The sequence below is a fragment of the Salmo trutta genome, chromosome 10, assembly GCF_901001165.1.
Source record: "Salmo trutta chromosome 10, fSalTru1.1, whole genome shotgun sequence".
Lineage (NCBI taxonomy): Eukaryota > Metazoa > Chordata > Actinopteri > Salmoniformes > Salmonidae > Salmo > Salmo trutta.
The window spans coordinates 25,940,368-25,956,363 of NC_042966.1; the positions used below are offsets into that span (position 1 = coordinate 25,940,368).

The window sequence follows — 15,996 nt, forward strand, 5'->3', positions numbered from 1 at the left end:
CAGAGGACATTTCTACAAAAAGTACGATCTTTGTCCCCATGTGCAGTTGCAAACTTTAGTCAGGCTTTTTTATGGCGGTTTTGGAGCAGTGGCTTCTTCCTTGCTGAGCGGCCTTTCAGGTTATGTCGATATAGGACTGGTTTTACTGTGGATATAGATACTTTTGTACCTGTTTTCTCCAGCATCTTCACAAGGACCTTTGCTGTTGCTCTGGGATTGATTTGCACCTTTCGCACCAAAGTACGTTCACCTCTAGGAGACAGAACACGTCTCCTTCCTGAGTGGTATGACGGCTGCGTGGTCCCATGGTGTTTATACTTGCGTACTATTGTTTGTACAGATGAACGTGGTACCTTCAGGAGTTTGGAAATTGCTCCCTAGGATGAACCAGACTTGCGGAGGTCTACAATATTTTTTCTGAGGTCTTGGCTGATTTCTTTTGATTTCCCCATGATGTCAAGCAAAGAGGCACTGAGCTTGAAGGTAGGCCTTGAAATACATCCACAGGTACACCTCCAATTGACTCAAATTATGTCAATTAGCCTATCAGAAGCTTCTAAAGCATGACATAATTTTCTGGAATTTTCCAAGCTGTTTAAAGGCACAGTCAACTTAGTGTATGTAAACTTATGACCCACTGGAATTGTGATACAGTGAATTATAAGTGAAATAATCTGTCTGTAAACAATTGTTGGGAAAATGACTTGTGTCATGCACAAAGTAGATGTCCTAACCAACTTGCCAAAAAATATAGTTTTTTAACAAGACATTTGTGGAGTGGTTGAAAAACGAGTTTTAATGACTCCAACCTAAGTGTATGTAAACTTCCGACTTCAACTGTAGGCCAAATGTTTTTGGTGTTATTTTGTCTCAGCTTCTACGACGTGTCTGTCATTTCAAGCTATGTAAATAGCAGTGTAACCTTCTTCCTCCTTAGATATGTAACCAGCAGTGTAGCCTTCTCACTCCCTAGCTATGTAACCAGCAGTGTAACATTTTCCTTCACATATGTATGCAATATCTCACTTTGTTTAGTTACAATTTGATTGACAAATGATCTGTAAGTAAAGGTAAATGCCACATTCTGGTTAAACCTAATCAATTAATGACTCTGTTACAATCAAGTAGGCTAGTGTGCTGTTCCCTCAGGCGGGAGTTGATGTTATGCTTGGCATGTAACATTAAAGAAATCAAAAATGACCTGACAATGAAAATGTAAGGATTACTGTATGCTACATAAGCAGCTATTCATATCATTCACCTGAAAAATCAAAAGCAAATAAATGACATGCATGCTTGATGTTTTTCAGTTGGTAGCCATTTATAAATGTTATTCTTCAATACATGGGTTTGACTGTACAGATTACAATCAGTTATCATGAGATAAAAACACACAATTTTTATTATTTTTAATTCAACTTATCACAGCGCTCTTAAAGCTCACATTTACAGACAAAAGAACTCTGCTCAGCAAGCAAATACAATAAAATGATAAAAATAGAACGCTTCAGAGTTTTGCGTTGTGTCTGGCTGGAGGGAAAGGAAAAGGATATTCAGGCATAACAGCTTCATTACTCTTATCCCAAATCGCAAATGTATAACACAGGCCAGATTCAGGACACTGTATGTGTTTCTGTTTGAGATCATGATTGGCGAAATAATCAAACATGCATCTGAATATTTACAACCAACTAATTTACATAAAAAGTTGAAAAACAAAGTCCGTCAAATGAGCTATACTGTGGGTTGGGAACCATTTGAATGGCAGACAAGACCCAAATGGAAGCTGCCCATGAAGCAGTGGCAACTGACTGAACTACTTTCACACACCCATTGTTTTTATACTCTAACATGGCAAGTATAAAAATACATTAGTCATGAATACAACCTTTACATTTTTCTCTCCAGGACTTTCCCTTGACACGGAAGTTAAGCGCTTTGTCACTGGATTTGGGGCCATTTGATTGACTTTGTCAGTCAATAAGTTACACACACACATTATAATTGAATTGAACAGTAGCTATAAGGAAACTGCAAAATAGAAACATTTCCACTTGTGGTAGGGATAAAAAAAAAGAAAAGCCATTTGTGTACGAGACCTGTCTGTCTATGAAGGGATCTGGGGTTGGGTTGAAGGGGATATACACATATTTATTCTTCATGTTGTCATTCATTACTTTGCAGATCAGAGTTCCTATGACGATGAGTCATCAGTAATAATCCATTATCACTGGTCAGAAGAAGTTCCACCTGACCTGACCTCCATTCATCCAAATTCAGTAACAATCACAAGTAAAATAAAGTAATTAAAATACATAAAGTGCACCCTTAGTTAAGAACTTTACAGGCATTTAGTGCAGACATTTATGAATGAAAACTCAGTAAAAAAAAGAAAAGCAAATATGATGCAGATACAAATGAAAAATGTCTTTAACAGTGGTTTCAAATCAAATTGTATTTGTCACATGCTTCGTAAACAACAGATGTAGACTAAGAGTGAAATGCTTACTTACGGGCCTTTCCCAGCAATGCAGAGAGAAAGAAAATGAAATAATAGAAAAGTAATAACACGAGGAATAAATACACAATGAGTAACGATAACTTGGCTGTATACACGGTACCAGTACCGAGTCGGTTTGTGTGTCTGCGTTCAATCGTTTTTAATTGCAAAGAAAACTTCAAATATTCCTCACATTATTATATTCTGTATATGATTTATGTTTTTTATATATACTTCTATTACCAGGAACTTCAGAAGGGGGACATCTCCAAACTTTGGTATTTGTATGACTTTCTCTGTCCTCAAACCAATGACAATGAACTATGCATAATAACAATGGATCAATGAAAAAATAAATATATTTCACAAAACTAAACCTCTTATACCCCTTTAAAACACTGCAAAGTTATCCTAGTTGGAAGAAAGACGAATAACATTCAACGAGTACAACGCAGCGTAATTATTAGGAGTCATTTATTGGTTGAACTATTCTCTAGAGGATGTTTGTAGAAGGCCATGGCAGTAACAATTTAACTTCAAATGAAAGGCAACGTGATGTGGTATGGTTGAGTGAAAATACCACAAATATAACATAACAAGCCCAATATTTCGAAAATACGAAAATAACATTTGACATTGAGTAATTTAAAGTTTGTAAATGTCCCTTATCCCCTGCCGTAGTTGTGGGCGTTCATGTGCTTATCGGAACTTCCTATTTCAGAGTTGAAATTATCATAAGTTATATGTGTAGAGCTTCATCTTGGATGATTCTGATACTTTCCAAGTTGGAAACTCATGTATCATTTTTCTACAATGAGTTTCCAAGTCGGAAATATCAGTTTCCCTGGACGACATGTCATGAGTGCAGCATAAATCTTCAAAACTTGTTGTTGCATGACTAGTAGGACGAAAGGCTAACAACAGGGCAAAACAGAAATAATACAATCCAAATGCAAGCTATGTTATGTTTTTATACGTATATACATTATATAGCTTAATAATAAATATTATACTTTTTTTCTCTAAGCACTGTCAAGTTGTAATTTCCATTTACAGTATTGAACATATTAGTATTGTATTACGGAGTCTAGCAACCTTGAATAAGAGCACACTTTGTATTTTAAGGATAAAAGATGGTAGATGGTTAGAGTCCACAGGTACAGTAAGGTAAGGGCCCCCAATTTCACTCTCACCACCCCACACAAGACCTCCCCAAAGGTTTTGGGGAGGAAGTTGTGCCATACCCCCCCCTATAAAAGTGTTAGGGCCTCTGACCCTGGGTGTGATCAGCACTGGCCCTGTCATCACATTTCAATGTCATATCTTTCTATTTCGATGTGTGCAGAGTTGAAGTTTAACAACAAAATAGTACAATCTCTCACGTATTAGTATTTAGTATCTATGTACTGTATGACTAGACCTCTACCGCCAGTGTGTGCCTATTGTAGACACTGCTTTCTGTGTTAGTGGAGCTGTACTCTGTCTTTGTTTTATGTGCTCCTCATCAATGTCAGACAAGGTCACCAGCACAACTTAACTTCCCCCCTCCCCCTTTCCTCCCCTCCCACTCACACGCCCAGTTCGGCCGTGGACTGGACATTCACACATTCGACTCCACAAAAGGTCTCTTTGGTTTGATGGGTGAGGTGGGGCCCTGCCTAGAGTCACGGGATATATCACGGGAGAGCTGTCGGTACATGTTGTCCTGGTAGGCCTGAGCTACGGGCAGAGTCCTGGCCACTTTCACGTCTGGATAGGTGGGCACCTGGCTCACCCTCTCCAGGATGTCCCCTCCTCCGCCCCGGGAGCCACCGTTGGCCAGCTTGCCCAGGGAGGACTGCTGCTGCTGGGGGTAGTAGTCCTCCTCCAGGAGTTGTCCGTTCTGGGCGTTGTTAGTCTTGTTGTAGTAGGCGATGTTCCCCAGCGAGGTGGGGGGGCTGTAGGATGAGCCCTGCTGGATCAGCTGGCCAGGCGACGTGGGGCTGATGCCAGAGTCCATGGAGGTCATGGCCCAGGGCCGCTGGGACGAGGGCTGCTGCAGGTACTGAGTCTGGTGAGTCCGCGCCGTCTTGTCTATGATGCCCATGAAGGGCGTGGTCCGTGAGCGGGTGCCCTCGCCCTGGTACAGCCCCCCACCACCTCCCTGGGCCGGCGAGATTGGGGAGATGTCATCGTTACAGGAGTGCTCGTACCCCTCGTAGCCCTCGTAGGCCACCTGCAGCGGAATCTCCATCCCCTGGATGGAAGAGGAAGGCCTGAAGCCTGGGGCTAGATTACAGCTGGAGCCCCCCGTGGAGATGTTGTTGCTGGACGGGGAGAAGCGGAGGCCCACGCTCTGGGAGTGGATGAGGGGCCGCGGAGTGGACATGTGCGGTTTGATCTCCGGGGTAGTGGCACTGATGGGCCGCCTCACCATGTGGCTGATCTCTGGCGATCCCAGCTGGCACTGAGGCATGGCACTGTTCTGACGCTCCAGCTCGTGCTTGGCGACAGGGTAGTAGGCGGCCGACTGGCTGCGGCTAATCTGGGGAGTCTGGCTATAGCGGACACCCCCCTGGAGCTGGCCCCCTTGTCCCCCCCCACTGCTGGCACGGTAGGCAGAGGAGGGGCGCTGGGTTAGCTCGTCCTTCATCAGGCCCTCTATGACCCCTCCTCGGCCCCCATGCTGACAGAGGGCCCCAGCTGAGAGGCTGGACTGGGGCATGGAGCGACCATCCAGGGAGGGCTGGTACATCAACCGGCTCTGACTCTCCATCGGCACGTCCATGGAGCTCCCCTGGTAGCGCATGGGGTGGCCCATCTGGCCGTATGCGTTGCTGGGCTGGTTGGTGCGAACAATCTGGGCCATGGAGGGCTGGAGACGCAGGCCCTGGTGGTGCAGGGAGTCCTGGTGGTGCAGGGAGACCTGGTGGTGTAGCTGGGCCTGGTGGTGCTGTTGGGAGACCTGGTGGTGCAGTTGGGCCTGGTGGTGCTGGTGTGTCTGGAGGGTGTCATGGTGCTGGGAGGCCTGGTGGTGCAGGGAGGCCTGGTGGTGCAGGGAGGGCTGTGAGCTCAGCTGGAAGGACCTCTGGCTGCTCATCTTGGACAGGGGAAGCTGCTCCTGCTGGTAGCGCACCGGAGAGCCTGACTGGGACCTGTACAGACACACACTCTCCACCGCGGGGCTGGCTCTGTACTGGCTCTGTACCCCACCCCGACGCAGGGGGGAGAGCGGGGGGCTCTGGTATCCGTGGTCCATCCCCTGCCCCACTCCTCCATTGCCTCCCATGGGCGGGGGGCTGAAGTGGTAGGTGGTCTGGTGGACTGGGGAGGTCTGTGGAGGGCTGTGTCGATAGTGGGAGTTGTGGTGTGTGGGGGAGAGGGAGGGGGGCGACGGTGGCTGATAGTTCTGGCTGCCGGGGGAGGACATGGAGGTGGGGCTGGGGTGACCATAGTCGTAAGCCTGGCCCATGGGGGAGCCCCCTGACAGGTAGGTCTGGTCCTGGTGATGGTAGGGGTGGTGGTGGTTGGTCGGAGAGAGAGGTGGGCTCTGGATGATAGGCAGACTGGAGGGGTTGGAGCGGGGCTCCCTCTCGAGGGCCAAACCCATAGAACCCATACTCCCCATAGACATGGCCTCCAGCTCCTGCTCCAGATAGTCCTCGTCCTCAAACAGATCCTGGACCGGCTCCATGTCCTCCAGCCGAGGCTCCGGGGGAGGGGGGAGCTCCAGGGGGAGGGGGAGGGAGGACAGGGACATCTCCTCCTCCTCTCCCTCCTCTGGGGGAGGCGATGGGGGAGGAGATGGGGGAGGCTCCAGCTTCTGTGCATCCTCCTCCTCCTGGGTGAGCTGTCGACACTCCTCCTCTACTCGCTGCAGGAGGCGCTGGATCTCACAGTGGTTGGGGCTCTGCTTCATGGCTTCATTCAGGTCCTCCAAGGCCTCAGGGAACTGTCTACAAATCCAGACCAGAAGGAAAGATACGACGGGTTGGAAATGAGGAAAGGTTTTTAAAACACTGCTGTGAAAATGAACACATTTTAATTAATTGGTCAAAAAAGAAGGAAAACTGTTTTATGAGAGGCTGAAGAAGATAAGAGGGTGAAGCGGAGTATGTAAACTATTCTACAGTAGATGGATATCAGGGATGTGCAGGGAAATAAATACCTGCTACTACGCTTGGCACGGGCTCTGGCATAGTATGCTTCGTAGGATTTTGGTTTCAATTCAAGCGCCTTTGTAGCAAACTCCTCAGCCATCCCAAAGTCCTGAGAGCAATAACAAGTGATCCATGAGTCAGATACTTACAGAATATTACTGGGGTAAAACAGAAGTAATGTTATAGGTACAGTACTATAATGATTATCACCTATACTTTTACCATACTTTACACTATTATATATAGATAATATACTATGGATGGCCCATAGGGCTCTTGTCAAAAGTAGGGCACAAGGGTGCCATTTGTGATGCATCCATGGTCAGAGCCTGACAACTCACGTTCATTTTTCTCCGACATCGGGACAGATTGAGGAAGATGGACACTTTGAGCTCCCTGAAAGTCTTGAGGTCCTCACTGAAGCCTTCACGGGGGAACTTTTTGAGGGCGTACTGATACCGCTGTGCTGCCTCCTTCACTTTCCCTTTCTTTTGAACACACCGACACACACAACATGTTATTCATACAAGACAGACAACATATAGGTCTTATTGATCATTAAAACAAAAAAAGTTATATAGCACTTAAGGATAAATACATCTGTAAAAGTGTACATTTTCTTATAATAATCACAGTTTGTTTAGATAACATTTTATTTCTTTGATGTATAGATATATTTTCTTTCTTATACAGTATGTATTAATATTTTTCATCAATAGTTGACTGTCCTTCCTTAGATTCGGATAGGGCCTCCTGATCTCACTTTATAGAAGCTGTCTCCCTCCTCAATCAGCTTGCTCAGTAGGATGATCATGATGTCGGGTTTGGAGGTAGCCATGGCCCACGTGGCTGGACCTGAAGAACACAGGATGAGAAAGAAAGGAGTGAGAGAAGCAGGGAAAGATAAAAGGAAAAGGAATGTAGGAGTTGTTTTTGAGTCACAGTAAACACAACAACTGACAAGAACAACAAACAAAATGGCAGGAATGACAGAGATAGGCAGACGTCTGTCCGCTGCAGAGAAAATTAAGCTATTCTCTTTCTAAAGTCTATTGCTCTATGTAGAGGAGTACACTGTAGGGACAATATCCCAGCCAAAAGGGTAGAAATATGAAAGATCGCAAAATACAAAAATGATGCGGCTGGTAAAGACTGAGTCACTCCCAATCTAATTGTCTTACTTCAGGTGGCTTCACTCCTACGCAACGCTCGTCCCTCAACCGCCAGTCAGTGCAGGTGGAATCATCTCGCTATCTGACGCGAGACAATTAACCTAACTAGGATAGCTCTCTGCAGAAAGCAACACTTGAAACTCATTTACACAGAGACTAGAGAGATGAGGACAAGGTTGGTGGGTTTCTTGCATGACGAAAAGACTCATAGCAGCTAGGCAAGCAGAACACAGCAGAGCTCTGCAGACCAGGGCAAGGGTGAGGCAACGGTAGAGGAAGTAGGTAAGAACAGAACTTCTGACTGGCCTAGCTGACACTGAGGAACGTTTCAGAAGGATGAACAATGCACAGTAGAATCATCTGAACTGTGGATAGTGGAGAAAAGGCATTACAGACGCATGCAGTTCCCCTGGTGATCATTACCAAGTGAAGGTATAAGAGGGGTTCATCATGCATCTGTGAGATGGAAATAAGAAAACTCCTTGATACAATGTAGTAAGCTGGAGGCTGGGCATGCTGTCATATGATAACCAACCGGAATGTAAACATCTACCTCTAAATAAAACCAGTCCAAGTAATAGTTAGGACGGGATTCAATCTGATCGCAGATTATAGGCATTACAGCTTTTAAAGGCAAATTATGACTGAGCCAACATATGCATTGTTTACAGTGAATGGGATCTCCACGAACGCGGGAACATTGCCTTTAAAAGCTGCAATGCCTATAACCCACAATCGGATTGAAAACCGGCCTCAGTGATAATAGTAATACCTGAGTGTTATTTCTCAGTATGGGGTTTGCAGCTAAGCTGGCCTGCTGACACTTAGACCATAACGACACAGAGACAACACAGAAAGAGGAGATAGGGCTGTCAAAATGCCTGCTGGGGTGAGATGTCGACAGCCTTGGGATTACCTCTGGGCCGACTGGGCAGCGTCTGACATCCTGGTACCGCAGAGAGATCAAGGGGGAGAGGTCATGAGCGAGGGAGGAAGTGAGTGTTGGGGGGGGGGGGGGGAGCAGCGGGCCAGAGTAATCAAAGAAGAAAAAACAGAAAAAGGTGCGTGGGAGAGAGGACAAGTGGAAAAAAAACAGAAAGAGAAAAAGGAGGTGGTGGAAGATGAAGAGTGAGAGAAGGAACAGAAAAAAGCAGCAGTGAGAAGCGGGGGTAAGTGCCCCAGCAGAAGGAAAGAGACACAGGAAGAAAAAAACATGCTGCCAGTGCTAACCACCTGTCGAGAGAGAGATAGAAAGAAAGAAAGAACTATCGATAAAGAAAGAACCAGAGAGCTGAGAGAGAAGAAGAGACAGAGAGACAACATGAAAGAGTAGAATAACAAAGACCGATATAAAGACCTGAGGAGTGACTAGCCAGAGAGAACAGAGAAAAGCTGCAGTACGGTATAGCACCAGGGTGGGGGGGGACATACAGTAGCAGTGGGGGTTTAGCTCTTAGCTCAGCTCCAAAGAGACTTCTGGTCAAAAGTACTATAGTACCATTCAAAAGTTTGGACACACCCACTCATTCAAGGGTTTTTCTTTATTTTAAATATTTTCTACATTGTAGAATAATAGCGAAGACACCAAAACTATGAAATAATGCATATGGAATCATGCAGTAACCAAAAAAAGAGTTAAACAAATCAAAATATTTTATATTTGAGATTCTTCAAATTAGCCACCCTTTGCCTTTGATGACAACTTTGCACACTCTTGGCAGTCTTTCAACCAGCTTAACCTGGAATGCTTTTCCAACAGTCTTGAAGGAGTTCCCACATATGCTGAGCACTTGTTGGCTGCTTTTCCTTCACTCTGCGGTCCATCTCATCCCAAACCATTTCACGTGGGTTGAGGTCGGAGGATTGTGGAGGCCAGGTCATCTGATGCAGCACTCCATCACTCTCCTTCTTGGTCAAATAGCCCTTACACAGCCTGGAGGTGTGTGATAATGATAGTCCCACTAAGCGCAAACCAGATGGGATGGTGTATTGCTGCAGAATGCTGTGGAAGCCATGCTGGTTAAGTGTGCCTTGAATTCTAAATAAATCAGAGACAGTGTCACCAGCAATGCACCCCACACCATCACACCTCCTCCTCCATGCTTCACGGTGGGAAATACATATTTGGAGATCGTCCGTTTGCCTACTCTGCGTCTCACAAAGACACGGCGGTTGGAACCAAAATTCTCAAATTTGGACTCATCAGACCAAAGGACAGATTTCTACCGCTCTAATGTCCATTGCTCGTGTTTCTTGGCCCAAGCAAGTCTTTTCTTCTTATTGGTGTTCTTTAGTAGAGGTTTCTTTGCAGAAATTTGACCATGAAGGCCTGATTCACACAGTTTCCTCTGAACAGTTGATGTTGAGATGTGTCTGTTACTTGAACTCTGTGAAGCATTCATTTGGGCTGAAATCTGAGGTGCAGTTAACGCCAATGAACTTATCCTTTGCAATAGAGGTAACTCTGGGTCTTCCTTTCCTGTGGCGGTCCTCATGAGAGCCAGTTTCATCATAGCGCTTGATGGTTTTTGAGACTGCACTTGAAGAAACTTTAAAAGTTCTTGAAATGTTCCATATTGACTGACCTTCATGTCTTAATGTAATGATGTAATGTTGTTTGCTCTTTGCTTATTTGAGCTGTTCTTGCCATAATATGGACTTGGTCTTTTACCAAATAGGGCTATCTTCTGTAAACCACCCCTACCTTGTCACAACACAACTGATTGGCTGGCTCAAACGCATTAAGGATGAAAGAAATTCCACAAATTAACTTTTTACAAGGCACACCTGTTAATTGAAATGCATTCCAGGTGACTACCTCATTAAGCTGGTTGAAAGAATGCTAAGAGTGTGCAAAGCTGTCATCAAGGCAAGGCTGGCTACTTTGAAGAATCTCAAATATAAAATATATTTTGGTTTGTTTAACACTTTTTTGGTTACTACATGATTCCATATGTGTTATTTCATAGTTTGATGTCCACTATTATTCTACAGTGTAGAACATAGTAAAAATAAAGAAAAACCCTGGAATGAATGTGTGTTTCCAAACTTTTGACTAGTACTGTATATAAGAAAACAGGTTGCCATTTAGGATGCATATTCTGTATTTCTGTGTCATCCTACTGTATGCATGAATCGTCTTTGTATTGTGTCTCAATATCAGATAGTCAGTCAAGTGTAAAATAATAAATACAACTGTCAACAGTCAAAATATCCTGTTGCACTGTGGAGAGAAATGGGTTATTTTCCAGGAGAGGTATTTCATTCACTGTCTACATACAAGTCCTGTCTGGCACCATATTCCCCACATAGTGCACTCCCTTTGACCAGGGCCAATTGGGTGCAATTTGGGACAGCCCCTGCCCAAAATCTATTGGCCTTCAGTCTAACACTAAGTCCATTCTCCATACCTATCTTGGCTCCCTTCTTGAGCAGGGCAACCACCACGGAGGTGTTCCTGCAGCCCACGGCCCGGTCCAGAGGACGCATCCCACTGTAGTCCACATGCTCTATCATCGCCCCCTGGTCCACTAGAAACTGGACCTGAGACGACAGACAGCAGAAGAAGGGAACAGGGGCGAGGAGGGAGAAATGTAGTGATTCAAATTATATTCATTAGAGTAGAATCATAGGATGGTACTACAATTTGGGAGAGTTACTGCTCACAAAATATACACAAATATAATTATACTTGAACACATCGGGATAGACAAAAGACCTACAATACAAGTGTGTCTCTTTTGTTCCTAATGTTGTCCATCCAAATCAAATCAAACTTTATTTGTCACATGCACCCGAATAAAACAATTGTAGACCGTGAAATGCTTATTAACAATCCCTTAACCAACAGTGCAGTTCAAGAATAGTTAAGAAAATATTTACCAAATAAACTAAAGTTAAAAATTACAAAAAGTAACACAATAACATAACAATATTGAGGCTATATACAGGGGGTACCGGTACCAAGACAGTGTTTGGGGGTACAGGTTAGAGGTAATTTGTACATGTAGGTAGGGGTGAAGTGACTATGCATAGATAATAAACAGCGAGTAGCAGCAGTGTAACAAACAAATGGGGGGGTCAATGTAATAGTCCGGTGGCCATTTTATTAATTGTTCAGTAGTCTTATGGCTTGGGGGTAGAAGCTGTTAAGGAGCCTTTTGGTCCTAGACTTGGCGCTCCGGTACAACTTACCGTGCGGAAGCAGAGAGAACAGTCTATCACTTGGGTGACTGGAGTGTCTGACAATTTTATGGGCTTTCCTCTGACACCAGCTTTCCTCTGACACCTGGATTGCAGGAAACTTGGCCCCAGTTATGTACTGGGCCGTACGCACTACCCTCTGTAGCACCATACGGTCAGATGCTGAGCAGTTGCCATACCAGGCGGTGTTGCAACCGGTCAGGATGCTTTATGGTGCAGCTGTAGAACGTTTTGAGGATCTGGGGACCCATGCCAGATCTGTTCAGTCTCCTGAGGGGAAAAAGGTGTTGTCGTGCCCTCTTGATGACTGTCTAGGTGTGTTTGAACCATGATAGATCATTGGTGATGTGGACACCAAGGAACTTGAAACTCTCGACCAGCTCCACTACAGCCCCGTTGATGTTAATGGGGGCCTGTTCGGCCCGCCTTTTTCTGCAGTCCACCATCAGCTCTTTTGTCTTGCTCACATTGAGGGAGAGGTTGTTATTCTGGCACCATACTGCCAGTTCTCTGACCTCCTCCATATAGGCTGTCTCATCGTTGTCGGTGATCAGGCCTACCACTGTTGTCGTCAGCAAACGTAATGATGGTGTTGGAGTTGTTGGTGAACAGGGAGTACAGGAGGGGACTAAGTACACACCCCTGAGGGGCCCCAGTGTTGAGGATCAGCGTGGCAGACATATTGTTGCCTACCCTTACCAACTGGGGGCTGCCCGTCAGGAAGTCCAGGATCCAGTTACAGAGGGAGGTGTTTAGTCCCATGGTTCTTATCTTAGTGATGAGCTTTGTGGGCACTATGGTGTTGAATGCTGAGCTGTAGTCAATGAACAGCACTCCTTTTGTCCAGGTGGGAAAGGGCAGTGTGGAGTGCGATTGAGGTTGCGTCATCTGTGGATCTGTTGGGGCGGTATGCGAATTGGAGTGGGTCTAGGGTATCCGGGAGGATGCTGTTGATGTGAGCCATGACCTGCCTTTCAAAGCACTTCATGGCTACTGACATGAGTGCTATGAGGTAGTAATCATTTAGGCAGGTTACCTTCACTTCCTTGGGCAAAGGGACTATGGTGGTCTGCTTGAAATATGTAGGTATTACAGACTCAGTCAGGGAGAGGTTGAAAATGTCAGTGAAGACACTTGCCAGTTGGTCAGCGCATGCATTGAGTACACGTCCTGGTAATCCATCTGGCCCTGCGGCTTTGTGAATGCTGACCTGTTGAAAGGTCTTGCTCACATCGGCTACCGAGAGCATTATCACACAGTCATCCTGAACAGCTGTTGCTCTCATGCTTGCGTCAGTGTTGCTTGCCTCGAAGCAAGCATAAAAGGCATTTAGCTCGTCTGGTAGGCTCGTGTCACTGGGCAGCTCGTGTCTGGGTTTTCCTTTGTAGTCCGTAATCGTTTTCAAGCCCTGCCACATCCGACGAGCGTCAGAGCCGGTGTAGTAGGATTCAATCTTAATCCTGTATTGACGCTTTGCTTGTTTGATGGTTTGTCTGAGGGCATAGCAGGATTTCTTATAGGCGTCCGGATTAGTGTCCCACTCCTTGAAAGTGGCAGCTCTAGCCTTTAGCTCGATGCGGATGTTACCTGTAATCCATGGTTTCTGGATGGGATATGTACGTATGGTCACTGTGGGAGCGACGTCGTCGTTGCACTTTTTGATGAAGCCGATGACTGAGGTGATATACTCCTCAATGCCATTGGATGAATCCCGGAACATATTCCAGTCTGTGCTAGCAAAACAGTCCTTTAGCTTAGCATCCCCGTCATCTGACCACTTCCGTATTGAGCGAGTCACTGGTACTTCTTGCTTTAGTTTTTGCTTGTAAGCAGGAATCAGGAGGATAGAATGATGGTAAGATTTGCCAAATGGAGGGCAGGGGAGAGCTTTGTTTGCATCTCTGTGTGTGGAGTAAAGGTGGTCAAGTTTTTTTCCTCTGGCTGCACATGTGAAATGCTGGTAAAAAATGTGGAAAAACTGATTTCAGTTTGCCTGCATTAAAGTCCCTGGCCACTAGGAGTGCCGCTTCTGGGAGAGCATTTTCTTGTTTGCTTATGGCCTAGAGTTGGTTGAGTGCAGTCTTAGTGCCAGCATCGGTCTGTGGTGGTAAATAGATGGCTACGATTAATATAGTTGAGAACTCTTTTGGTAGATTGTGTGGTCTACAGCTTATCATAAGGTACTCTACCTCAGGCGAGCAATACCTCAAGATTTCTTTAATATTAGACATCGCGCACCAGCTGTTATTGACAAAAAGACACACACCTCCACCCCTCGTCTTACCAGACGTAGCTTCTCTGTTCTACCGGTGCATTGGAAATCCCTCCAGCTCTATATTATCCGTGTCGTCGTTCAGCCACGACTCGGTAAAACATAACATATTACTGTTCTTAATGTCCCGTTGGTAGGATAATCGTAATCGTAGGTCATCAATTTTATTTTCCAATGATTGCATGTTAGCAAGTAGAATTGATGGCAGTGGGAGTTTACTCGCTTGCCTACGGATTCTCAAAAGGCAGCCCGATCTGCGTCCTCTTTTCCTCCGTCTTTCCTTCACGCAAATGACGGGGATCTGGGCCTGTTCCCGGGAGAGCATTATAAACTCACCACCTCTGAGTCCCCGTAGAAGGCAGCCAGGTCGAGGGGAGTGCGTCCATTCTTATCAGCGTGGTCCGTAGCAGCCCCCCTCTCCACCAGACAGCGGACCACTGGCAGGTGTCCCTTCAGACATGCCCAGCTCAGAGCCGTTAACCCTTCCTTGTCCATTAGAGGTAGGGATGCACCTGGCAGAGGGGTCAGGGGGATCAGAGGGGTCAGGGATTAGAGGTCAGCATTGGGAGTCAAAGGTCAATTGGTAAAATAAAGTACCATCAATGCTTTGGTGATTGTATTTAACAAAGTAATGATGAAAAAAGTAATTGAGAGTTATATAATTCAAAGGATGAAAGGACAGCAGGTCAAAGACAATGTAAATGACAAGGACATGAGTGGATGTTTTCTTCCTCCTGACTCTCACCCTGTGCCAGTAGGAACTCCACAGTGCCCAGGTGACCCTCTGAGGCAGCCATCATCAGAGGGGTTCGGCTTTGCTTGTCAGCCAGGTTCACGTCTGCTCCGTGAGTAAGGAGCAGGTCCACGATCTGAGAGAGGACAACACTATTGTTACCATCCAGTACACAACTGTTTGTTTTTGTCAACATTGCCGTTCGATCTCTCTTCGTCTGATTTGACTGTTTTACCCATTTCATATGTTCTACATTGTGGAATAATAGTGAAGACATCAAAACTATGAAATAACACATATGGAATCATGTAGTAACCAAAAAAGTGTTAAACTTCTTCAAAGTAGCCACCCTTTGCCTTGATGACAGCTTTGCACGCTCTTGGCATTCTCTCAACCAGCTTCATGAGTCACCTGGAATGCATTTCAATTAACAGATGGGCCTTGTTAATTTGTGGAATTTATTTCCTTCTTAATGCGTTTGAGCCAATCATTTATGTTGTGACAAGGTAGGGGTGGTATACAGAAGATATCCCTATTTGGTTAAAAACAAAGTCCATATTATGGCAAGAACAGCTCAAATAAGCAAAGAGAAACGACAGTCCATCATTACTTTATGACATGGGACGGCAGGTAGCCTAGTGGTTAGAGCATTGGGCCAGTAACAGAAAGGTTGCTAGATCGAATCCCAGAGGTGACAAGGTAAAAATCTGTTGTTCTGCCCCTGAACAAGACAGTTAACCCACTGTTCCCCTGAACAAGGCAGTTAACCCACTGTTCCCCTGAACAAGGCAGTTAACCCACTGTTCCTAGGCCATCATTGTAAACAATAATTTGTTCTTAACTGATTTGCCTAGTTAAATAAAGGTTAAATAAAAATAAAAATGAAGGTCAGGTGACTACCTCATGAAGCTGATTGAGATAATGTTGTCATCAAGGAAAAGGGTGGCTACTTTGAAGAATCTCAAATCTCAAATATA

General features: G+C 45.3%; 1 protein-coding gene across 9 annotated transcripts in view; it reads right to left on the minus strand.

Moving 5' to 3' along the window:
- Positions 1-1,300: 1,300 nt before the first annotated feature.
- tanc2b (tetratricopeptide repeat, ankyrin repeat and coiled-coil containing 2b) overlaps positions 1,301-15,996 on the minus strand; it is a 242,648-nt gene continuing 227,952 nt past the window's right edge. For 8 of the 9 annotated variants that reach the window (XM_029765078.1, XM_029765075.1, XM_029765076.1 and 5 more), the window contains 8 exons: positions 15,032-15,155; positions 14,623-14,798; positions 11,222-11,354; positions 8,728-8,757; positions 7,403-7,494; positions 6,981-7,127; positions 6,648-6,748; positions 1,301-6,435 (listed from right to left, as the gene is read on the minus strand). In XM_029765078.1, the coding sequence (XP_029620938.1) occupies positions 4,101-6,435; positions 6,648-6,748; positions 6,981-7,127; positions 7,403-7,494; positions 8,728-8,757; positions 11,222-11,354; positions 14,623-14,798; positions 15,032-15,155 (3,138 nt within the window). In that variant the 3' untranslated portion in view covers positions 1,301-4,100. The remainder of the gene's footprint in view (positions 6,436-6,647; positions 6,749-6,980; positions 7,128-7,402; positions 7,495-8,727; positions 8,758-11,221; positions 11,355-14,622; positions 14,799-15,031; positions 15,156-15,996) is intronic. The other variant, XM_029765077.1, reaches the window with a different exon arrangement.